This window comes from Notolabrus celidotus, chromosome 18 (genome assembly GCF_009762535.1).
Source record: "Notolabrus celidotus isolate fNotCel1 chromosome 18, fNotCel1.pri, whole genome shotgun sequence".
Taxonomy (NCBI): Eukaryota; Metazoa; Chordata; class Actinopteri; order Labriformes; family Labridae; genus Notolabrus; species Notolabrus celidotus.
In genome coordinates this window covers 25,693,444-25,719,983 of record NC_048289.1, presented here as the reverse complement: position 1 = coordinate 25,719,983, position 26,540 = coordinate 25,693,444, and the positions used below count along the sequence as shown (strand labels likewise).

The 26,540-nt window shown below is 41.3% G+C and overlaps 1 protein-coding gene across 2 annotated transcripts in view; it reads right to left on the bottom strand.

The window, feature by feature from the left end:
• The window catches only part of sdk2b (sidekick cell adhesion molecule 2b), a 486,503-nt gene that overhangs the window by 80,478 nt on the left and 379,485 nt on the right, over window positions 1–26,540 (bottom strand). For both annotated transcript variants that reach the window (XM_034707425.1, XM_034707426.1), the window contains exons 5-12: window positions 20,664–20,797; window positions 16,429–16,540; window positions 13,459–13,649; window positions 11,480–11,563; window positions 10,067–10,261; window positions 6,176–6,292; window positions 5,663–5,830; window positions 5,145–5,247 (exon numbers count right to left, since the gene is read on the bottom strand). In XM_034707425.1, coding sequence (XP_034563316.1) covers window positions 5,145–5,247; window positions 5,663–5,830; window positions 6,176–6,292; window positions 10,067–10,261; window positions 11,480–11,563; window positions 13,459–13,649; window positions 16,429–16,540; window positions 20,664–20,797 — 1,104 coding nt within the window. The remainder of the gene's footprint in view (window positions 1–5,144; window positions 5,248–5,662; window positions 5,831–6,175; window positions 6,293–10,066; window positions 10,262–11,479; window positions 11,564–13,458; window positions 13,650–16,428; window positions 16,541–20,663; window positions 20,798–26,540) is intronic.

The window sequence follows — 26,540 nt, the reverse complement described above, 5'->3', positions numbered from 1 at the left end:
AAGAGTGAGACTGCATCATCCAAGCAGCTTTAAAGTTGAATCCAAAAGCCGACTGGACTGGGTTGAAGTTCCTGAAGATGTATCACCTCTGATTAGGACGACTTCACCCGCTCAGAAAAGAAGATGACTTTCAGATGAGAGGCGCAACGCCTTCAAAAACTTCGACCAAGTCCAGCTGCTTTTTTTGATCCAACTTTGAGTTACCATGACCTGGATAAGTGAGAGCACTTACAAACATCATCCGAGCAGCTTTTCTATAAGTCACAGGCCCACTGATTCCTTCCCTCACACAATGCCCTGGTGGCAGACTCTGACAGGCTGGAGGTTGCCTGGACTGGTTTGTGAGGGAGGAGGAAGGTAGGGAGGTGTTTTATTTTGCATGTTCTAAAAAGAAATATCAGCAAATTGGGAAGTTTTGGGCTATCTTAAGAACTGAAATTACATTGCTGTTATTACAAAGAGGGTAAATCTCAGAATAAAGTGCCTGAACGAAGTCCTGAACAACCTTATTCTTTGTAGACAGCACAAAGGAAGTTAAACTGCATGAATAGTCAAAGTAAAATGACTTTTGTGAACCATTTAAGATGCTTTTAACATTTATACTTCTGTCAATTTCCTCAAAAAGTCCTATCTTAATGCATGATTCAGTTCCCTGTATGCTTTATCCTCAATGTTAACCCAAAGTTTCTAAGTTTTACATTCCTAGTGAAATCACACATAAAAAGCGAAACAAATTCCTTGATCTCCAAAGGGAACAAAACCTCTCAGAAATGCATTTTAAGTGGTTGATCTCCTAAATAGATAAACTGTTAATGCTGATTCACTCTCAGTGTAAAAGACGAAAACTAGTGCTGTACAAAAAAAGCACATTCTCAAATCCTTAAAGCACCCGATACCGAGCGTGAACATGCATCATTAATAATTGCAACCAGATTTCTAGATCGTTACTTGCATCATTCAGTTCCCCCCCGCTGGGATGTGAGCTGTGATGCACACATGCACGTCAGTGTTAGATTGTAGGTTAACTCTCTCTGACAATAAAGCGATGAGCACAGCGAGCTCGTGGCTGGTCTCTTTATATTCCACCACAATCTGTGAATAACCTGTTATTAGTGCTGTATTTTATCTCCCCCCCCCCTCTCTGTCTCTTCAAGCTCGCCATCAGAGCCGCCCTGCATGCATATCATAGCTATGACAGCTGCATATCAAACACTCATCAAAACGGCGCGGCTCAAACGTGGCGTCAGATGTAGCCTTTCTCCTGAGTAGAAAGAGAAAGAATGGGCTATTGATTGCTGCTCATGTCGGCTACATGCTTAGAGTTCAGTGCAGCGTTTGTTATGAGGGTTTGTGTTGAGCTGGTTTGGACTGCGAGCCGAAAATGTGTCAGCTTATCTGTAGTGACACACAGGCATTTCAACACTAGCAAGGTGTTTGAGTTAAGAGAAAATGCATGACTCCATGACATGCCAGAGAGAGTGCTTTCTTTTGTTTTAGAGATTTCAACCTTTACTTTGCAGTTCAGAAGAGGCAGATAGGACAGGGAGAGAGGGCGTGATGAATACAAACATCCAGGAACGTCCACTACTAAAAAATTGGGTCAGTGTGGAAGTGTCAAAAACTGCTATTCCTCTAGTGGCCACTTGAGGCTGCCTTTTAAAGCGACTCAATGCTCATCAGGTCCCATTTTAAAATAGCCAACTTTACACCAAAATTGAACATGTTTGAAGTTTGATTGGAAATTTTTTTTAGTCCCGATTAGAAATGTTCAAGAGTGACTTATTTCCTTGATGTTTACACAAAAATTTAAAGGCCAAGTAACTGGATAGTCCGAAGGTAAAAAATAAAAAAACATATTTAACAATGGTTAAAATGGGATCAAAGAGTCTGCAGGTTTACAATGTCAAGTTGGTTTGCCAAGTGTGGCTAATGGTAGCAGAGATGGCACCACAAGCTAGCTCTGCCCTCTTTGCAAGTCTACATGCCTGTATTGGTTACACATAGCTCCTGTCCAGTGGTTGCATGTCATTTTAACCTGACACAGCCAACATACAACTCTATCATCATTTTCTAGTTGAAATTACAGAAAAACGTGCCATGCTTCAAGATGCTTCTCATCTGTGCCGGTTTACCAGCAGTAGTATAGTAGCGATAGTGTTGTAGCATTATGGCAGACGCCATTAACCAGAGCAACAGCCTCAGCTAATGGCAGGTGGCAACAGTTTAGACACAACATATTAACGGCATTACAAGGCCACATTAACAAAATATGAATAATTTCTAGCCGACTAGTGAGGGTGATAACATATAATAGTTTAAAAGATGTGGACGTCCCTAGCCGCCATAGCTTACTTTTGGATTTCTGACAACTTTTCTACGGTTCAATTTTAAGCTAGCTAGTTGCTGTTGCTAGGTGTCACTTTTTTTCATTCTGTGCTCACTGTATCTAGCTTGTTAGCCAGTTTAGAATAACAAAAAGAAGTGATGCTTAAGTCACTTTTCCAAATAACTAACTACTTAATAAAACAGTGACTCAGTTGTTTTATTAGTAACTAGTCACTGTAGCTAATAATTTGTTTTCAGAAGCTTGCCCAACACTGCTGAGCAGCGAGTCTGCTATATTCACACACTCTTAGATTTTGTAGTCCAATAAACAAACAACTACAGTCAGCTAGACCTCAAATAGAATCTCATTGTCTGGGTAAAACGATGATGAACAACCTACCTCATCAGCTAACGAATTAGGGAGTGACTGTGTAGCTTTGATGGTGTGGTGTTTGCTAACTCCTCACATGCAATTATCAGTCCAAATACGGTCACTTCTTCCCCCCAAATAACAAACATGGCGACGACCAGAATGCAAAACTCAGGGCTTTAAAAAGGCAGTCCTGAAGCCAGTGGGTGAAGTCACTGAGGCTACGTTGATTGTTTATTCAGTCTATGCAAGCAACAAAGACAGAACCAAGCTAGCATCGCTCTAGGTTGCATCTTTCTATGTTTATATTTCAGAGCATGTATTTATTCATGTGTTAAAAATGCATTCACTCCAACATCCCTGTGGGCTAACCGCAGAATAGCAGCGGCAGCAATAGCAAACACTACAAAACAGAGAAGTAAATAAAAAATACTTTGTGTGCAGGGTTGTAAATGACTAATTAAAATCCCAATGTGTAGTCAACAATGCTGCAAGTAATTATTAAAGATGGAGCGGCTTCATTCACAGATCTATAGGCTGAAGAGACTCAACAATTGTGCTTTTGTTTGGTATTCACTCTATCCTGCTAACAAGTATTGGCTGGGTGGCCAAAGCCTGAGATGGCTCATTCCTCTGTGCAAAAGAGCTCCATTGTTGAGCATTAAACACACATCAATACAACACAATGGCTGCAGATCCCACGTACCCTGTCCCGCTGCCCTAAATACTCACCAGTGTACTGAAGGTGTTTCAAAACAAGGCTGAGAATACTCCCCAACAGATGCTGCATTTACAAAAAGAGAACTACAGTGCTATGCAGTTTCAGGGCGCTACAGTCTTATCTTCCATAATGAAATGATAAATTATTAAGACATGAGTAACACAATTATTTTTTCCCTTTCATTTTAGAGAATAGGAGAAGTACATGAAGGCAGCTTTAATCTTTATGTGTAGCTGTTTTTTTACAAAGTGCTCCAAATGAATGTTACAAAAGAAGACTAAACTTAACTAATACTACAGAATACATGAATTGGGGTTTTATACTGCTGTGGTTCAGCATTAGAATCAGTTGTGTTGTTGGTTCGATCCTAGATCCCACAGTCCACATGCCAGAGAGTCCTTGGGCAAGAAACTGAACCCAGAATTCGTCTGTGTGAGTGGTATGATGCCTGCTGCTGCTGCTGCTGCTCTGACTGCCTTGTCTTTTCATATATGCACATGAAAGAGAAGGGAGGTGTGCTCTCCCCTATTCAGGCTTTGCTCTTCCATGTAACCGCATGGAGGGGCAGGGAGCTCCCAGAACAGATGAATTCCGCCAAATTATTTTGATGAGAGTGGTCCTGACTAAAATAAATGCATACTTAAATAATGTTTGAAACAATAAATTAAATGTAGACTCACTGAAGTACCCTACTTTTAGATGCTTAATAACAACCTCCACATTCTAAATACAGTGTGGGTTACTTTTTAGCATTTTTTTCCCTCATATGAATCAAATTGTTTTTTATTATCAATCTTATTTTATGCATTCTGTATTCATCTTTGTTTTGTGTTTGTTTTAACAGTATCATCAATGGCATTTCACCCTGATTTTTTAAATTACAGTGTTTATAGTGTTTCTTCGGCCATCTTCATTTTTGTAGATTTCATTGATATAGCCTCCAGTTTTGTGTCTTTAACTCTCCTCCCTTTTTTTCACCATTTCTGTCCCATTATTTGGTTTTCCCACCATTAAATGGTCAAAATTCCTTCTGCACATTAATATAATAACAGTCAGTCCTTCTGGCCGGGATTGGAGCTGCGTCTTTACCAATAGTCTGTTCTTCACAGCAATGGTGCGCTATCAAGAAATAACAGACCTTTGCTATGAATGTTGCTCTGTAGTGACCAAGCAGCAACCTCCGGTCTCAAAATATGAAGCCCATGCGGAAGTGTTATAAACTGCAATTCATAGAGAGTCCGCTTGAGGATGGCTGCAGAAACACCGGAAACCACATAGACAACAATTCAAAAGAGACGATCTTTGCAGCATTAATGAACATGTTTACAGCCTGGTTCAAAAAACGGCTTCGGTCTACGAAGCTAATTTCTTTATCGGCTCTGAACTGTTTCTAACACAACTATTCAGAAGATATTAAGATTATGAGTTTTTGTCCAAATAAGGACATGACTGACAGGCAGGAACACATAGCTGTTGGCTAGGAGGCTCAAACCCCGCCTCTTTTGGATGAGTTCAGCATTTCCAATATGGCTCCCGCCGACGATTGGCTTCAAAACAGCGCTCAGGAACAGATGGGTGACATCACGGATACCACGTCCATTATTTATACAGTCTATGGCAGTGACCCTCATTAACAGATGTGTGCCCAGCTCTGATAATGATCATTCAGAATCAAGTGTGTTGCACAGCTGTGCACTGATATCTTTTAAAGCGTGCTGTTGCGCTTACCTGACAGTGACACTGGGGTCATGTGTGACACCACAGGTCATAATGGCTTTGGTTCCTTTGATGACACTCTGGTCCTGAGGAGGAGTGTTGATGCGGGTGCGAGCTGCGGAGACAACAAAAGATGACAGACAGAGAGAGAGAGAGAAAAAAAACAACTCTTACACAAAGTCCTTCCTGGGAAAAACACAGATGAAAAACTAATATCAGGAAACTTGTTTTGTTTGAAATGACATGCCACTGTTTTGTATTTTTCTCTTGATGGCTCCTCGCTGAAAACACCTCCATAATGACTCTGAACCTTCACAGAGGAATCTTTTTGTACCAAAGGAATTGAGTGTGACTCTTTTATTATTATATGGTAAAACCTTGTTTACCAGCCTTTGTCTAACAGACAGAGCAGGATCCTGTTTTTGCCACTATGTGAAGAATATTTTTTATGCACTCAGAGCTCACCGAATAAGAAGTGTGAGGTTTCAGAAAGCAAGAGCAAGAGGTCCATCCGACCCTGCAAAACTCACCCCAGACCACCAGGTCGGCAGACGCCTCATCGATGCCTCTGGAGTTGCTCGCCATGCAAGTGTAGGTCCCGGCGTCGGAGATGTGCGAGGGCGAGATGAGCAGGCTGCCGGACTCGAGCAGGGTGAAGCGAGGCAGCTGGACCGAACCGCTGGCCAACACGCGCTCGCCTTGCATGGATAAAGAGTGCAGAAATAGATAAGACAGGAGGCATATAAATAGAAACAGGGACACAGAATGAAGGGAAAGTGATAAAACGAGGCATTAAGGGAAAGAATAGGTGAGAAAGAGGATCAGGAGGAAAAACAAGGACATTGTTTCCTGATCTGCCGTTGGGATCCAAACATGAAAGGCCTGGCGCTGACTAAATCCAGGTAAAGGAATCCAATCAGGCTTTATTTGTTAAGCCATGGCAAACTCTGGTCCCGTGTGTAATAGATAACAGGCAACATAATCCCCAGCCACTCAAGTGTGTGTGTGTGTGTGTGTGTGTTTGCATCTTGTGTAACACAGACCTTTCTGCCAGGTGATAGCCGGTCTCGGAGCACCAGAGGTCTCGCAGTGCAGGATGACTGACATGCCGTCGATCACGGTGCTGTCCGAGGGTCCGGCTGTGATATTCGGGGCAATGCCTAAGGGGAGACACACACACACACAAGACACACATTTACACACACATGCAGAGAATAAAGAACGCGCTTCGGGAGGGAAGGTAAGAGGGTTACGGAGGTGAGAGAATAACCGTCGGTGGCAAAAACCCCTCTTCAGACGTGTTTTATGTAAGCACCAGGCGGCTGCATCTCAGTGTTTAGACGCTGCTTTGTCCCTCTAATACTTCACGGATTGACACAGCCTTCACCTCGGTGCCACGACTGTCTGCTGCCGCTCTATTTTTTGCACCCACGGCAAGCGGATAGACGAGGACAGGAGGGAGAACTGCAAGACAGAATGGGGCAATGTGTAGATAGCTTAAATCCCTATTTGTGATATGTAATAAATCAAAGCTTTTCATAGCATGACAGAAACTGTATCACTCCCCAGAGGAATAGGAGGAGTTTTCTCAGGACGAAGTGAGGACGTGGATGTGTTGACGAGACGCAGGGAAGAGAGATGAGACGATAAGATAAGGAAGGGAGAGAGAAAAAAGAGGGAGAGAGAGTGTCAGGAACGAAAGATTAGGAGATAGAAGGGGTGAGTTAGCGTGAGAGAATATCATGAATGTTGATAATGCGACGTGGCGCCGAGTGAAGGCAGCAGGAGTTGAGACAAAGTGAAGAAAATTAGATGTCAGAGAAGTTGCCAAACAGACGCGCAGCGAGAGTAAAATTACAAGTGATTTTCAAATCCCAGCGGTGGCAGCTCCTCTGGAAAGAACACAGTCAGGATGATCCAGGGGAGAAGAGGGAGGCAGCTAACATGGTGTAAAGGTTGAGTCTCATTTGACATAATGTAGATTCAATCAGTGCAGGGCATGCAGTTTGTATGTTTATGAAAGATAAGACATTAAAAACGACATATAAAAGCCGGTTAAAATGTTCTGTTTTGTTGTCTTCTCTGTTCAGCTTTAATTCCCACAACCCCCTAAACACATCATCATCACAACTGTTCCAATCATATTAAACCACGATTAGAAACCAGTCTTAACTTATTATTCTTTCTCTTTAATCCCAGGGTGGCAAATTATCTCACACACGAGAGACAGAGATTTCAGTCAGAGAGTGAAATAACTGTTTATCTGTTGAAAATTAAGCTCATCATGATGTTTTACTTTTGTTTTGACCAAAACAACTTTTCATCTGCGTTTAATTACCCCTGCTGAGATTTTTTTAAAGCACTGTTAACAGATGCTCACAGTAAATAAGCGACTGATGAGCTCTTGTCATGATGACAGGGATGTGCACAGACTTTTTGCACTGTGGTGGCCCAAACTCATGCAGGGGTGGCCTGAAGTATTAGTTATATGTATATAGCATTATGTACCCTCTCTATCTCCACTAATTATATCATCTTTCATGAACAAATCTATAGGTTAAATTCCTGTTTATAATTCAATTTGAGGGTTTTTTGCTTTCATCAGATAAGACAGCTTAGCTAGTAGGTCATAACCATAGACTGTAAAAAATATGGACGTAGGATCCGTGATGTCACCCATCTGTTTCTGAAGAGCTGTTTTGAGACCAATCGGCTGCGGCAGCCATATTGCTTCTGTCGAGCCAGTGTGACGTAAAGAGGCGGGCTTTGAGCCTCCTAGCCAACAGCTGCAGTGTTCCTGCAGGCAGCTGTGCCTCTCATTGGAAGACTAGTAATCTCAATATCTTCTAAATTACCGAATTAGAAAAAAATTCACCCCCCTCACATTGAGAGGACATCGAGAAATTAGCTATTCAGACTACACTCATCTTTTGTACCAGGCTGTAAACATGTTTATTAATGCTGCAAAGATCGTCTTTTCCCCATTCATGTGTATGTGACTTCCGGTACTTCCGGAGCCAGCCTCAAGCGGATCCTCGATGAACTGCAGCTTTTAACACTTCCGCATTGGACTCATATTTTTAGACCGGAGGTTGCCGCTTGGTCATAACATGCAGCAAAGTCTTGTGGCCATGAGTCAAACCAGGTTCCACTGCGATGAGAACTATAGCCTCTATACAAAGCTAAACAAGCGCCTCTTTCCTTGGCATGTCTTTTTTTTTTTAAAGAAACAGATGTGTGATGTATTTTTCTACAATTTAAAGCTCCTGTGAGGAACATTGGTTTGCATCGATATTGGCATCCACTGTGGAAAAAACAGTCTTTACCAATCTTTTCCTGTACATGTGACAGAAGAAGTACCAAATGTCATCCTGCTGTCTTTTAATGACCAAATATATCAGCCATCAAAAATCTTTACTATGTGAAAATAAAACAAAGGCTGTTTTGGCAGCCTTCTGATACCTACCCTGCCTCACTGATTTCAAACATTAAAAATAACTGATTAAAAATAATCCCTCTTCTTGCTAATGCTATTGATAGCTTTTGTAGGTCATAGTCATCAGTAATAGTAACAGTTTCATAACCAGCTGCAAACTTCTCACAGGAGCTTTAAAGTACCAAAAAAGAAACATTGAAGTACGGAGTCAGCTACGAGGAGCATGTTGCAACACAAGTCCCGCCTCTTACACAGCAAAAAGCCAACCATAGTAGAGGATTTTGGGGTGGCTATCCTGGGCGCCCTCATGGATACGCCCCTGTACGATGAACTTACCTACTTTCAGCCACATTAGTAGACTCATTGTCTGTTACTGCTGAGTTTGTTTGTTTGTTTCACCCCTACCCTACGTGATTGTTTATACGTGACTTTTGGAGCACAGGTGATTCACAGATGTGACGTTTTTATCTATCTTTGTGCAACAAATGTCTATTCCACTCCCCTCAGGACGCAGGTACAGAGCACTGAGGTGCAGAAGGGGTCGCCTCGGCAAGAGCCTGATCTCTGCTGTTATAGTGAGCCTGAACAAAAGGCCTCGCTGAATTACACAACTCTGTCTGAGTGCTGATGTCTTGGTGGACAGTTTGTTGAGCCTACAGTGTATGTTCTGTGTTTGTCTATGTATGTTGAAATGCAGGAATGTGCTTTGGAAAAGAATTTCCCCAAGGGGACAATAAAGTCTAAAGTCTAAAACTCTGATTTTATTTCATTTGAGTTTTTGATTCATTTTGTTAAATGTAATAAAGAGCAGTTTGTTAGGAGCCAAAGCTTTTTGTCCAGGGGGGTTAAAATTCTGCAACGGCCAAGTCTATGTTTGTGAAAGTGAAGAGACTGAATCAGCAATATCTGTTTGTGTCCACACCAATTCGTTGGAAGTTACCATTGAGCATAATTTGCTCATCAATTGTCAAAAACTATTGGTTTGAAATTCAAAATTTTGATCTAATAATGAAAAGCAACAACTCATCTTGTGGGAGGAATAATGGTTGTCCAATTTCATGGAGAAGTTTCCCTACAGAACACAAATATTTACCTCTTTGTTATGAAAAGTCAGGGCAAAAATAAAAGCCATAAAACCTGACCTCTCTTTTGTTTGTTATTTTAAAAAATGACTTAAAACACCTTATTTGTGTAGTCTTCTATCAATTATGTTGCAATTACTTTTTTCCGTGAGAAATCACACAGCTCCACAGAATCCCATTGAAGCTCTAATTGCCCTCGCTCTTCTTCCCACTTTTAGGTGGGAATTACTTTCCATTGTTGTAAAGTAATTACACGTGGTCTTTTCTGAATGTGACAATGGGCTCCAGAAAGCCGTGTGAGGATTTAAAATTATTCTGTGAAACAAAATTTTAATCAGAGTTTCAGCCAAACACATTATGTGTTAATAGCGGTAATTATCACCAATGACTTCCTGAGGAGGAGCCGGAGAACTCACTTGTTACAGCCAGGTACGTGTTGGTCTGAACTTCTCCCGCTGAGTTTCTGGCGAAGCACTGGAACATCCCGGTGTCGTCAGGAAGGAGGCCGTTGACCTGCAGACTGCCTCCTACCAGAACCCTGTACCTGGGAGTCTTCACCGGGTCAATGGGGAGAGCGTCTTTGTACCATACGATGTCAGGTTGGGGAACACCTTGGGGAGGGATTAAAGACAATGAGTTAATCTTCCTTTTCTTGAATTAAGGTTCATTTCAGTGGATAATGCTCAGCTAGATATTTCAAGATCCCAGCTTATAACTAAGGTGACCGGCCTTTTCAGTTAGAGCCCAAAGACATCCTGAGCATCTTTTAAATCGTCTCTAAAAACCTTCTTCTGAATCCTTAAATCAAAGGCTCTTTTTCTGTCTTCTGATGTCCTGTTTTTCCCATCTGTCCTAGTGTTACTGTTTTTATCTGCTTTTATATTTCTGCATTTTTGTTGTGTAGCACTTTGTAACTTTGTTAAGAAAATTGCTATATAAATAAAGTGGATATTATTATTAATATTTTTTATTTAAATGTAATTGTATTATTATTATTATAATCTAAAGTATTTTCTATTAACTTCATTGTATTATTATTATTATTATTATTATTATTATTATTATTATTATTTTAATATATTTTAATTAAAAACATATTAACTTAATTGTATTATTATTATTATTTTAATATAATTTAATATAATTTAAAACATTTTTTTAATGTAATTTATTTTAATGTTATGTTATCATGTAATGTTGTTTTATTTTAATTTATTTATTTATTTATTTATTTATTTATTTATTTATTTATTTATTTATTTATTTATTTATATTTTCAGGATTAAATCCAGGTGTCCTTGGTGCTGATCCTCATCTTCTGTCTCTGAGTGACCACAGAGATCACATGACCACTGGCTATCTTTGATATCAGTCTCTCCTTGGGCTAAAAATCTAAATTCATGTGGAAGGAAACACTTAAATATTTTATATATATTCTAACACACCGTAGGAACCGTTATAGGATATAAACATAGTGATAAGCTGCCTTATTTTCTCAGAACAACACAAACAAGACCTACAATTTTCAGAGGTTTTTCAATATGTTGGGATTTATATCAATTTTAAAGAATCCACAGAATAGTGTTGTTGATCCATGTGATTACTACAGACTTTATATTCACAGAACTGTCAAAGAAAAATCTACCTCTGTGGATCTCTCTTCTTGCCCCTGTGCTACATAATAATAAAACTTCCTTGTTGTATTTATTTATGTTTATACTGAAACAATATGCAAGCTTCTCTCTGGGTCAAATCAAGGACATTTCTTTTAAATTCCAAAATCCTGATTGTATTAAGAGACAAACTTATAACACACACACACATCTCACCTCGTGCCTGACAGGGAATGTCCACCACCTTCTCCATCTCAGCTGTGATGTGTTTCTCTGGTTCTTTGATGAACTGCGGTGGCTCTGAGGGTTTAAATAAAAAAAGGAGAGGCAGGGTGATGAGTTAATTTTAGACTTGATGAATGATATTAGATGGAAGATTTTTGCAGCTTTATCATGGAAAACATGGAATGTATTCCAGGTAATTTGATTGACATTGCACGTGTGCACGTCACTATTCAGATGGTGAAACCATTGTTCAGAGCTATAGGCTACAGGAGGAACAAAGACAAGTCAAAGAACATATTTTGATATCTCTAAAAAGCACCTGTAATCTGTGACGCTTGAGGATAACAGTACCCTCCACTAACTAGCAAGCTAGTAAGCTAGCTAGCATAGCTGAAAGATTGCAATCATACATTACACCTCTTTAAACGTACGTGTACGAAGGCGAAAAAACTACCTCGCTGTTTTATTTCAGTCTGAAATCTGCCTTGAGTACTTTAGAATTTAACTTGTATTTCTGAGAGATCACATGACTGTGCTAGCTTAGCCGACGGATGTTTAGTTAGCGAACTGGCTGTTTCTGTCGATTCTGTTCCCTATGTTGATTGTTAAGTGAGTTCACATGAAAGAAGAGAACTTGTTTATCAAGTTTTAACACATTGTGAGTCTGAGTTATGTTATTCTGCTAAGCTATGGTCAAGCTTTATACACAGTCAGATCATCTTTAGCATTTTAATAATAGAACAAAACAAGCGTCTTCCCCATGGCTGCAGGTGGATTCTAGGGTTTCTATCAATCCGTACAGAAATGTCCTTCCTTGAGTTGGACTCTGGAGATATGATCCATTTATTTAAGGATCTATAGACACAAGTCATGTAATTGGAAATAAAACAGGAAGTAAGATATCCATCGACTGTATTCTGTAACGGTTTAAACGTCTCTTTCAAACTTTGAGGAAGGGAGAGGCTCCGCTCGCCGTATCAAGGGAAAGGTTCCGCACACCGCGTCCTTTAAGTCACATCACAACCTTGAAGAGATCAAAGTGTTTCAGTGGGCTGGAATGAAAGTGACTCGAGCCATGTTATATTAAACAGTTTCTTAAGGCCAACCATTAGCTTCCCCCTGTTTGAATCAATAACGCCTCCCCCTCACTGCCTTGAAACTTCACAGGCAGAATAACACAGTCAGACTAGTAATATTTATATAGATTTCATACCACCTCTTTAGTTTGAACTAAATGCCCCACTTTACTCCCACACCTTTGGCTGATGTGTGCAGATAAATATAGAGACATTGTTTTTTTTTTCATCTTGATTGTCATGCACATAAGAAAGCACAAAAAATATGGATCAATTGTGAGAAATTGTATTTTTTTTTTCTATTCCTTGTGAAAAAAATAGGTTTTTCAACTAGATTTTAAAAAAGGGAGACCCTTAAGAACAAAAAAAATAGGGAGTTAAATTTCAAACACTACAAAAGCGTACTCCTCATCTTGAAATTCTGAATATATCAAATAGCACAGGAGCAAACACTGAGATAAGAGTTGCAAAAATCAAAACACAACGAAACACCAGGGAAATGAAATGATGAAACTATTCACACTAAGCAGCAGCAAATAAACTGAAGCATTCCCATCAAGGCTTATTAAGATGTGGATTTGGAGCGCATTTGCTCAATGTTTGTGCTTTCGCTCTTCTGTGTTGTTTCCTCAGAGGCACAGTATAAAAACATAAAAAACCCTGAATATGCAGCAATCAATAAAAAAGACCTCTTGATGAGTAGATATTCACAAATTTGTCTGGGAAATTTGTTGTAATATTAGAATCTCAAAGAATGGTAATAAACAGGATGCACTCATCTGCATATGTGGACATTTCAAATGAGACGCTTCAAGTCCAGCTAACATTTGTAGTTTTGGATAATTCTACAAACATCCAAGACATAAAGAGCATCCATCAGTTTGTAACTCTTACCTAGTACATGAAGATAAGCCCCAAGGCTGACAGAAGGCACGCTGCTGCTGCGGAGAACGGCCTCACACTCGTAGTACCCGGCGTCGCTCACCACAGGGCTGAGGATGGTCAGCCTGCGGTTGAAATCGCTGAGGCCGCTCGTCACCAGCACACCGTTCTTTCGCCACGTGATGCTCAGCTTGATGAGAGGCCTGCAGAGTGAAAAGTACAGTTTGTATGTCTGGGAAGGTTCTCAGTCATCCAGGTCATGGTAATCCAAAGCTTGATACGTAAGGCAACTGGATTTCTACCAGTCCAGTTGCCTTACGGATCAAGCTTTGGGTACAGTTTGTATATTTTGTGCTTGATTATAAAGTAATGCTGATTCTTTCACTTTGGGTAGGTTTGTTTTCTCTTATAATGTGATTTAAATATTCTTAATATGAGATGTATGTAATGTATAAATGTATCTATTTCAAAAATGCCATGAGAACAGGAATCTGCTGCAGCACTGCATATTTTAGAGGAAGGTTGTGAACTACATTATCTGTGGACTCTTTCTGTGCAAAAAACTACAACATCATCACTGACTGAACCAAAGCCTATCCCTCATTATTACAAATAGATCATTAGGGGTGATTTTACCCTATTTACAAAATTGGATTTGTCACTGACTTTCTTCTCCTCACATCAAGCCTTACAGACAGATCTACTGTAAGGCTTGTAACCTTTCACCTTCAGAACTGCTTGATTGGTTATCCTGTATTCTTTCTAAAAGCCAGCAAGAGGCGACTGCCTGGTTGCAAGAAAAGGACCAGTTGTATAAAAGCAATTAAAACACTAACCCCACTGCTTCCTCTATTTTAACCCCAGACAATTTTTTTCACTAACATCATATCTTAAAATTGAAACAAAGCTTCACCTTCTTTTTGCAAATTATCTATAAATTTACTGAAAATTAGTCGGTCCAAAAGTATGTTTGGAGCATGGCTACATTGTGATAAAAGATTCACTACAACGGGAATCACAGAACCCATCAGTTATTGTCTCACATTGATATATGTCTCTTGGAACAATGACCAACTTCTTGGTTATTCTAAAGTAATCAGCAGTTAGAACTAAACAATTTCCAGCAAAGACGTCCTTTTCCTACGCTGCATTGTTTACAGTCCAATCAGCAACTTCACAATTGAGCTTGTGCAAAGCAAAATTCGCCCCTCAAGATATGTATGCAAAATAAACCCTGTCATTTCTTGGTGCATTACATCTCTTAGAGGAGCATCTGTCATCTGTTTCTGGTCGGTCTGCTCAGTGTCAGTGAAATATCTCCTGTTGTGTCCCTGTAACTGGTTCATCCAAAGAAAAAGCTGAAATTGTTCCTCTAAGTTTTGCAGGGCCTGTATTCACTCAAGTTTGTGTTCGTGCGTGTGTGTGTGTGTATGTGGCAGCTCCCGTTTTCTATGCTGAACCAGCACAGTTCAGTGTTTTCAGCGTCCTCAGCGCAGAAACACCCTTGGCATCAGCTGCTTTTGTGTCACTATGCTTACGGCACTTTCATTTCACTGTGGTTCAACTTTCCGAACAACACCACACTCGTCAATGTCACCTCCCTCCCTCACCTCAAATCGAAACTAGGAAGGGGCAGAACCTCTGAAATCAACTTCATCAGCAACAGTGTTGGAGGATTAGCTACCTTGCATTAGCTTTGTACAGTTTATCTCATTCGTCTGACTTGTTTTTTCCGGGGTACAGTTTCCACGTCTAGAGCTACTGCAAATGCCAGGACACAATAGTAAAATCTGAGCAAATAAATGCAGATACTAAGCATTCAGAGCAATATGAAATAGACTTAACAATCACTGCCAAAGGAAGTAGATGTGCCAATAGAGAACTTCTGTACCCTAGAAACATTAAACGCCAGTAAGAAGTGCTCTGAAATTGAGTTTGTGGGTCCCAACTAGTGATGGGAATTCCGGCTCTTTTTAAAGAGCTGGTTCTTTTGGATCGGCTCACTACAAAGAGCAGGCTCTTTCGGCTCCTGAGTGGCTCCTCAGATTTTTTTCTTGTTTAAATTAATGTATGACCTAAAATAATGTAAAATTATATGTAAAATGAGTAGCTAATGTATAAAACATTCATTATATCAAATGTGTATTATTTATGAGGCTGTATTTATATACTCAACATGGAGCAGAGTGCTACAAAAATGTATTATAAAGTACAAAAACAAGACTCATCTCAACTAGACAAAAAGGTCCAATCTCTGATTGTATGTATATTATTTATAAACTTTTAAACACCTTCATTAGCATCAGGTTCCCTTCACTGTATTTATTCTTCACTTATTGCACTGATGGATAAACAGTTCTAATGTCCATGACCTGGATGACTGAGATCCTTCACAGACACTTCTAATGTGCCTTTGCAGGTTTTTTGTGGACCCTGATCGATGACATTTTCACATCAGGGTTTAAAAAAAAATGGCTCCCAGTCAGGAGCCAGCTCCCGTCGTTCACTTCAAAGAATCGGTTCTTAGAGCCGGATCGTTCGCCACCGACACATCACTAGTCCCAACAGTGTAAAAACAACACCATTAATGCCCCAAAATCTCCTCTCCTGGGTTTTCTTTGTCTTTGAAGTGAACTGACCCTTTTTTTTTATTTTCATTTTTTTATTTAACCTTTATTTAACCAGATGAGTCCCATTGAGATCAAGACCTCATTTACAAGGGCGACCTGGCCAAGAGGTCAGCAGCACACGTCAAAATAAATAGCACAACTCAACAACATGGGGCATATATACAGACAGTATGTAGAAGCAATCAATAATAATTTAAAAGTGCAACTTATTTTCAAGTAAAGTGCAATTTGTGATTACAAAACAGCATTTAAAAACACAGGCACTGTTCTGGGGTCTGTCTTTCATTTAAGAAGGACCCAAAGGCGCTTTAACAAGATGATCAATGACCCAGCAGCTCTATAGATTTTTTACCTGGCGTTGGCCACACACTCCATTGTGACCTCTGAGGTGCCCGTAACCACGCTGGTGTTCCTTGGAGGAATGATGATGGTGGGGGCGATGGGGTCTGCGGGGCCTCCAACATCTGTAGAGACAGGCACACAAGCAAAAACACACACACATAGAGGTTAATGATGATCCCAGGAGATGAGTGGAGGGAACATAGAGAGGTGTGGGATTGGTTGTGGTGTTTTGTGAGGGGTTTTCAGAACTGGGGTGTTATGCAGATTTCATTCCCACACTGTGAACTTCGAGGGTGCTCATCGAGGTGACATATTGAAACTGACCAGTGAACACACTGCATCCGAGCTCTTACAGAGAGTTGGGCTGAAATCGGACGAGACAGCGCACTGACTGTGAATAATAAGACGTCTTCTGGAGAACCAGGAACAGGAATAGAAAAATACTCCCTGACAAACAAGAAGCTAAAGGGGCGAGTAGACTGTGCCGTGTGTGTGCATGTGAATAAAACACAACTGTCTGTGTGTGTGTTTTATTAGTGTGTGTGTGTTGTAAGCATCAAAAACAGACAGCCCATGGCAGTAGGAGCACAGTGTGTGCGTGTGCTGCTTGACGTGTGTCATGTCTGTGATAAACTCACACTGATCCGTCAATCCCGTGGAGCCCTGGGAGTGTGCCCGTGGCTGCACATGTCAGATGTAGCTACAGGGCCTGTCATGACTCAATCTCACCAATCTGGGGTCATTAGATGCTGTGCGGAGGCCATGTGTTCACCAATACACACTGACACGCACACCTTACATCAGCGGTGCTCAAACTAGACTGACACAAATCAGACCACTGACCGCCGTGTGATAAGATTTTGGCCGCACATCTGATAGGACTCTTCTCCTTTAGGGGGTTATGACAGAGAGTGTTTGTAACTCATGGAAAAAGAAGGTGTGAATAAATTATTTGGGATCCTCTTAAACCCCCTTGAGGACCAGGGGTGTGTGTAGGGAGATGGACAGAGGCAGCATGGACACAGTGGGCATCCCAGAAAACATCACATCCGGTTGGCGCTGAGGGGGAAAACGAATCACCAGCCACAAGGCAGCTAGGCTAGCTGTCTCCAAATGCCTCAAGCCTAAACACTTACTGACTCCAGCCCCATATTCATCACTCAAAATGTTAAATCCTATTTTTAAAATCTGGTCTGTTTTGAGAAAGGATAGCGATTTGGTTGCCAGGAAATGTCACCACCAAAACATCCCCATTTTTTTATTTTGTGACTTCAAAACAAGTTTTCAAACTTCATGCAGAGTTCTGAGACTGTAACATGAGCAACACTTGTCCCCTCTGAGCTCACCTTGACCTTTGCTCTTGCCAAATCTTAAGCGAGTACCGCTGGAGCCAGCAAAGTCTCATGGGATATGCATTGTCAAAGGTGTCGCTGCAGGACCAGCTGCTGCAGCAGATACTGACTGATGGACGAGCACATTCGATGAAACGACAGCGCCCGCTCAGACAACTCTCTCCTCTCAGTGTGAACATCGGTTTGTATGTATGTATGTGTGGTGTGTGTGAGTGTGTGTGTGGACGCATATGTTGAGAAGGCGTGCAACATTCATGTAAATGCATGACATGATTCCTCGAGACCTGCCAAGATGGAGACCTCCTGCTAGGCTCTCTATCTAACCTGAACCAGACTGTGTGTGTGTGTGTGTGTGTGTGTGTGTGTGTGTGTGTGTGTGTGTGTGTGTGTGTGTGTGTGTGTGTGTTTGAGCACTCGTATAATCAACCCTGCCACTGTTCTCCATACGTGCCACAGGCTATTTCAGCTCCTGTGTGTTGTCAACTGTTATATCCTTCCCTCACTCTCCTCATTCACTCCCATACTGAACTCCAGTCTTGCATGTCATAAGATGCTGTCTGGGAAGCTTCCTCTTATATTTCACTCTGCTGAGCTGAAGCCGACTGAATTGGTTTGATTTGTGTAGCTTGTGTTTTTTGTTGTTGTGTGAGCTCAGGATGCTGCTGAATTTTAAGGACTACTTTAACAGTCTGCCTGTGCCACTGTCCCCATAGGTTTCTCTTTCTCGGTGTGTGTCTGTGTGTAGGTGTGTGTGTACTCCTGCAACAATGTGGCTCTGGATACACTTCAATGCAATGAAATTAAATCTGACCAGAACGGTTGAGCTTCTTAGATGGCTCACAGCAGTGGCTGGGGCATCTAAATCCTTGACTCGAAAGGTAAAGAGTCACAACAACAATGTCAGAATTTCAATTGGGTTACAACCCAGAAAGCTGTCTTTCAAGTATGGAAGTTTAAAAATACTCAATATTCATCATGGCCCTTGTGTTATTATCAAGTGTTGTTTTATTTTTCATAGGAAGTAGGTTTGGGGCAATCTAAAAAAGGTGGTTCCCCAATGGTGTAATAATTTTAACTTAAACTCCCTGATACTTGTGACCTTATGTAGAAGGATGTACGCTCAGGACGGACCTAGACACTGTTACTTAAGGTGCTTTTTGAACCAGAAGTTCCAGGAACTACTCTTGCAGGTACTAAATGGTTCCTGTGGCCCTATTGTTGCCTTTATTTTGACTTCAGGCTGAAGTCCCAGGAAGATTATGTGAATCAGGCCAATCAGAAACGTGCAGCTTGCAGGCCCTGCTCCCATAGTTACTAGACCTCTGAGAAGTACTACTACCCCAAGTGGGGGCCTTCAGGGTGGAGATTAACTACTCCAGAACTAAATTTAAACCCTGGTTCATGTGGTTGAAAAAGCACAGTTCCTGGGGAAAACTCTTATTTCCGGGGTAGAGTTCCTGTGGTCGAAGAGCACCTGTAGATAGCCTCCCTAGAAAATGATGCAATTCAGGCCAATCAGAAACATACGGCTTGCAGGCCCTGCCTCCCATAGTTCCTAGACCTCTGAAAAGTACTACCGCACCAAGCAGGGGCTTTTAAGGGGGGCCATTAACTACCGCACGACTAAATTTAGACCCTGGTTCCTGAGGTTGAAAAAGCACAGTTCCTGGGGGAAGTCCTTAGTTCCAGGGTAATGTTCATGCGGTTGAAAATAACCTATAGATAGCCTCCCTAGAAGATTATGCAAATTAGACCAATCAGAAACGTGTGGTTTGCAGGCCCTGCTCCTCATTGTTCCTGGACCTCTGAAAAATACTACCCCGAAGCAGGGGCTTTTCAGGGTGGAGATTAACTACCCCAGAACAAAATTTAAACCCTGGTTCATGTGGTTGAAAAAGCACAGTTCCTGGGGAAAACTCTTATTTCCGGGGTAGAGTTCCTGTGGTCGAAGAGCACCTGTAGATAGCCTCCCTAGAAAATGATGCAATTCAGGCCAATCAGAAACATACGGCTTGCAGGCCCTGCCTCCCATAGTTCCTAGACCTCTGAAAAGTACTACCGCACCAAGCAGGGGCTTTTAAGGGGGGCCATTAACTACCGCACGACTAAATTTAGACCCTGGTTCCTGAGGTTGAAAAAGCACAGTTCCCTGGGGGAAGTCCTTAGTTCCAGGGTAATGTTCATGCGGTTGAAAATAACCTATAGATAGCCTCCCTAGAAGATTATGCAAATTAGACCAATCAGAAAAGTGTGGTTTGCAGGCCCTGCTCCTCATTGTTCCTGGACCTCTGAAAAATACTACCCCAAAGCAGGGGCTTTTCAGGGTGGAGATTAACTACCCCAGAACAAAATTTAAACCCTGGTTCCTGCCATCGAAAAGCACATATTTCCTGGCGAAAGCCCTTAGTTCAGGGGTAAAGATCCTGCGGTCTAAGAGCCCCCTTAGATAGCCTACAAAATAGTCCTCAGTGGCCAATGAATGGTCCTCATAGGTCACCGTGACCCAAACAGCATTGTCACCTTCAGTAAAGTCATGCTCTGTTTGTGCATGCGCTCCCATTATTGGCAATGCTGATGCTGCCTGCCCTACCTCTTGACCCCTAATAACCCCAACACCCCAACCTTGGAACTAGATGGGCAGCAACAGCCAACACATCAATGGGTTTATCAAGTGGGCACCACCCTTCATTGGTGTTTTGTCAAGTTAGGCCTAAGGTGGAGCAACGGTTTGGGTCAGTTTGCATAGCAGGCACCCCATGTAAAGAAGCCACAGTCCTTATTGCACCGGTCGCAGGCCATGATTGGTGCATGTCATTCCCTCTACAGTGCATCCACACGTGTTGTCTCTATCCTTGGTTTTTGTAGCATTGGTGTACATAACATGGTTACTTACTCTCAACAGACAAGGTGATGGGCTGGCTCGTCTTGTTCTCTCCATTCTTGTCGTTTACAGCTTGGACGTAGTACCGCCCTGCATCTGGCGCCACCGTGGACAGGATGACAAGAGTGTTGTCTAAAGTGATCGCACTGAGGAAGAAAGAACAAAACAAAAAGAGCGTTTCAAGACATTTTGTAAATAGAATAAAACAGAGTGAAGTCTAGAGAGGTGTAAGAGAGAAATCAAGAACTCAAGAGAAGTCCTCCTCCCCCTAAAAAATGACACATTTCGCCCTTAACATGCAGCAATGGACTGCCTCATTAGTGCTGAATATGTTTGAAGCCTGGCTGTGTGTCCACTTGATCCCAGTGCTGAAAAGGGCATTAAACATTTTAACATTTTAATTACGCTGCTCAGGCTGCATTAGGTACATCGATTTACAATGTGTAAACAACGCGTAGCTGCTGACTGAGCAAGCAGAAATATTGACATCCTCTCTTGTTCACACTCTCCTTATGGTGCGTGGTGAAATATGATAACCAGGAGCTCTTAATTGGCTATTTGTACCCCTTAGCTTTCAGTAGCCAGCATTCTGGCAGCTGACCATTTTTGGCAGGAAACAAAAGCGTCTTGGTAGTCGGCTGCTGAAGTGATGCCTGAATAAATAAGCACTGATCCATTTTCAGCAGGTGTCCTATAGGGGATAATACCTGGTGTCTTGTTGACTCTATCAAGTCCTCCCCCGTCAGTGTAGCAACCAGCAAGGGATAAACCCCCCTCCCTCCTCCTCCTCCCCGCCGCCTGGTGTTACAGCCCCCCTGACTATGTTTACAATCAATATTTTCTTATTATCTGCGCCTGTTCAACAATCTGGAGGTAGATAGCTCGTTCCAACTGGGTGCTTTCCTCCACATATATCCTTTTCCTTTGGCCTTATCCCTCCATCGGCTGTTCCTGCCCACGCACTCCCCCTCTCTCCTTCACACCATCCATTCCTCCAGATGCTGAAGGTGGGAAGCGATATCTGGTTATGTATACAGACCAAGGTTGTTATATCTAACAAGAATTAATGAAACAGCAAAATCTAGGAATGAATGAAGTAAAAATAGGACACACCAAGAAACAATGGATTTCAGACACATGACAAAAGCACATGTATCCTTCATGGTTCTTCTTTCACAGACAGTTGTTCATCTTTTGAATTTCAAAGCGTTTTTTAAATGATGACATTTTGAGTTTTTATTACACAGAACTTTTCCTTCCTCTTTGGGGTCTCGCTCCGGGCAAGAATGCCAAATTCCCCAAAAATTAAACACTAAAACTAAACTGAAATTTAAAAATTTAAATGTCACTAAACTAATAAACTTACTAAAAGAAAACCAATCAAAACTAAAGTGTGACTTTTGAGCAAAAAGTGAAATGAAAAAGTGTTGAAAAATTCAGAGCTATAATAACCTTGGCACCAACAGACACAACTACCAAACCACACTGAGTATTAAAGTGCCACAAGCATAACCACACATTAATGAGGACTATGGTAGTTATGTTAAGAGTTTCAAACTGTGGAATTGCTTAAAAAATGCTGGAAACTAATTTATTTTTAATCATTTCACCTGCTTCAGTCTTTGTTTAAAGCTCATGTGAGGAACTTTCAGTTTGGGTTGAAATTAGCTAACGCAAAACAGATGGATTCGACAGAGTCAATGGGTGTCATCAGGCGGATCCATCATGCTTGTTCCCAATCAGAGAATGGCCGGACCAACCAACATCATTTCAGGAGAAAGAGACGATAGCTATGGGCACAGTGAGTAAGTAAGAAGCGACTGCAACCCTTTAAACAATGGCAGCCTGTGAAGAGGTTAGCGTGGATGCAGCTGTAGCGTCTTTATTAAAACACAAGCAAAGGCCTTTAATGCACACATTTTGAGAACAAAAACAACACAAACAGAGGAAGAGAGAGGGAAAGCAGAGTTGTGAGAGAGCAATATAATTGAAACAATTTAATTCACAGTAATAATGACAACAGCAATGAAAAGAAAGACAATTAACAGTGCAGTGAAGTATCTGAGCCGGTGTGGTTAGGGGCAGTGAAAAGCTAATGAATACAAGTGAGTTTTAAGACAACTTTTAAAAGTCTCAACTGAGGAGGAGAACCGGATGGTGGGGGGAAGAGAATTCCATAGTTTTGGGGCACAGATGGATAAGACCCCGTCCCCATAGCTCTTTGTCCTCGATTTTTGGACAGACAGGAAGTTATGGTGGGAAGATCTGAGTGCTCTGACAGAGTTATATGGAGACAGGAGTTCTGTGATGTAGGAGGGGGCCAAACCATGTAGTGCTTTATACACAAACAAAATGATTTTAAACTTAATTCTGTAACTGACTGGAAGCTAGTGTAGGGAGGCAAGATTTGAGGTTATGTGATCTCTCTTTTTAGACCTTGTCAGAATCCTAGCTGCTGCATTTTGGAGTATTTGAAGGCGAGATAATGAGGACTGAGTGATACCAAAGTACAAGGAGTTACAGTAATCGATGCATGATGTTATGAAGGTGTGAATGGCTTTTTCCAGGTCTGAGGTGCTTAAAATTGATTTGATGTGTTTGTAAAATTTAATCCTGAATCGAATGTGATTTGGCGTCTTAGGTGAGAATTTGCCGCCCCCTGTGAACCGAGTACTACCTCCTTCCTCTTCTGAACTTCTTCTCTACATGCTTAGGTAACGTTTTCTGACAAAGTTATCCAATCCCTCTTGCATCACAGAGCCAGTCAATCTTTATTTGCCATTGGTCTTGTTTGCTTTTTGAATCTTATAATGAAGCATTAGTATTAATTTCAGTCTCCTCACAGGAGCTTTAATGAAAAATAAAAAACTGCAACAGAGTTGATCAGAGATGTTCAAAGTGGTCTCACTCCAATAGACAGAGATCGATTTCTTCTGTCTCCACCAACACAACCTGCAGAAGTGTGTTTTTTATTCTCAAACTTAGAAACACAAATCAAATGTGTGAGTATTTCTCTAGATTTCTTGGGGATGTTGTTGAAACTTGGCGGTTATAACCTGTCAATATGTCAATGGTGTTAAGCAAGTGTTTGGGCAACAGCTGAAGTTAGAGTTCAGTCGAGAGCAGTAAAGCATGTGTGCATGTGAGAGAAGAGCCCCTGCTTGCTAAGAGGAAACCCCATAGCAGTGTCAAGCTGAGCCATATTTTGCATTTACTGATTTTAAGTTGATTTGTGCCTTAAGTTTTAAGAGAGACTGTGAAATTCATGTCTTGTGTAAAGTCTGTGTGCTTTCATGTGTTTTATCTGTACATGTAGTGATTAAAATGTTTATATGTGGTGAATATTAATATGGCTCCTCCTGAGGAAACACAGCTCCATCACTCTTGTAATCATGTTCATGATCATTATCTTTTAAATGCATGAGACCGTCATGGTTGCACACTACAGTACAAAGCTCTTACAAGAGGAAACTAATCAGGAAGCTGGGTGTTTCAGAAATATCTTTCTGCTGCAGACACAAATCAATATCATTTAAATTGTTGTGGCTCCAGCCCACCCGGTGTACTCTGTGACATTACTCTTTGATTTTCTCTTTGATGTTTCTTTTAAAGTTCCAGCCGCTATTGGAAGCGCAAAATCTGGAATAACAGCTTTCTAAGTAATCAATAAAAACACAGAATCTTAGATCTACTGCAAGAAATGGCTTCTATAAAAATACATTGATTCTTACAAAAACTATGACCCCTGTTGTGTAAATTTCAGCCATGTTCCTTCTCCTGTGATTACCACTTTCCAACCCTCCTCCTCCTTCCCCAACCAATCTAACCCACTCCAGTCCTTCAGCCACTTGTTCCTCCATCCTTACTAAGACCTCATCAGTGGGGGATCTAAGTACCTGCTGTGCCTTATCAAGGGACCAAGAGGGCTGATGAGAAAAAAAAAATCAAATATGGTAAGAAAAAAACAAAACACAGGAGCACACTGGAAACCTATATGCAGGTAACAAAAAAACAGAACACTGTTTAATCTCTCATTACAGCTCCAGGGAAGCATGAAGGAAGGCCTTGGACACAGGAGAGAATGATATGCTCTGTTTGCTGCATATAGCTTACCTGTGCTGTTAGCGTTTACAGTATGATGACTTATGAGATCCATCCCCACCCTGATTGATTGTCAAATATCTCAAAGCAGCACCGAGCACAGGGCTCATTTGGGATTCCCCGTGCATGCTGAGACTGAAAACAGTCTTCCTAAAGGAGCTGGCAGGCCTCAATGGCTGCAGCTTATGATCTGCGGTAAATATTTAATGCTAGCTCGCTGGAGCGGTGACATCCTGGACGCACAGCCATGAATTATGGATCCCTTCAGGGATGCAGGGTGAACGGAAGTGTCCAAAGCGCTGAATGGATCCCAGGTGACTTTCCAGGACCTTTCTAAAATGGGGACACAATTCAGGGCTAAACATACCTGCTGCTTTGGAAACTCTTAAAGATAAATACCCAGGGTTGTACTGCTAAGTAATATATGACCTGCAGGGGACTGCCTATTTTCTTTGAGATAATGTCAAGCTTTGTTTGAGGTGATCTTACAAGCCCTCTCTCTATTTTTACCTTCAATTTCCTGTTCCTCAAAAGACCACTCACCACTAAATAACCCCGTCCAAGCACCTTCCAAACCGGGTTGCAGCTGATATTTCACCAACATCCAGAACAGGTTAAGATTTCATCAGTGCTAGTGGGAGCAGGAGGCAATTTTTTCCCTGGCTAGTTGATTTTAATGTGCTCCCCTGCTGAGCGTTCTTTCACCTCAGCCTGTAATCAGGGAAACTGCAGTGGGGGTCAAACGGAACTTTGTTGCACACTGTGTTCAGCAGATCTAACCGCTAACTGTGCTCGCTGGGCCTCGGGGATCAAAGACCACATGATGCAGGAGGAAATTAAAGAAGCCAATTATCCTGAATGGCTTTAAATATATCAAAGGAGCAGAGGAAGGGCGAATGGAATTAGGTGAAATTCAGCATATTCACACTGCAGCCTTCTTCCTCTGATGACATTCACAGGGTGGAAAGCTCTAATGCTGGAATGATGTAATGTGTTGCGTTCCAGGTGTAAGTCACATAAGCATCTGGAATCTGACAAATCATCATCAATTCACTGATCTTCATTCATCAGCAACTAAAAGACAGGATGAGGGGAAGTATTTTTTTAAACTATTCAGCTCATAGCTATAAAAGCCAATGTTAGCATTTCAAACACTTCTGAGGTAACATTAGTGTGCCATTTTTGAAGGCTAGGTTAGCAAGCTAGTGGCTGAATCCTAATGTTAGCTGTAAGACAACACCATTACACTGGGTCACAACCATAAACTGTAAAAAATATAGACTCAATATCCGTGACGTCACCCATCTGTTTCTGAAGCGCTGTTTTGAAGCCAATTGTCGTCGGCAGCCATATTGCTGCTGTCAAGGCAAGGCAGCTTTATTTGTATAGCGCATTTCATACACGAGGGCAACTCAATGTGCTTTACATTAAAAGATTAGAAACATTGGAAACATTCAGACAAGCATAAAAGAACACAATTAAAATGACAAATATGATAAAACAGAAAAGAAAAGGAAAATTAGAAATACATTAAAAATTACATTAAAATTTTAATTTAAAGTGGGTTAAAATGAGCTAAGATAGGAAGGCAGTGGCAAATAAAAAAGTCTTAGTCTTTGATTTAAAAGAGGTGAGAGTTGGAGCAGACCTATAGCTTTCAGGGTGTGTGTTCCAGATATGTGGTTCATAATGACTGAACGCTGCTTCACCATGTTTCGTTCTGACTCTAGGGACTGAAAGCAGACCAGTACCTGATGACCTCAGAGGTTGAGGTGGTTCATAAAGTAG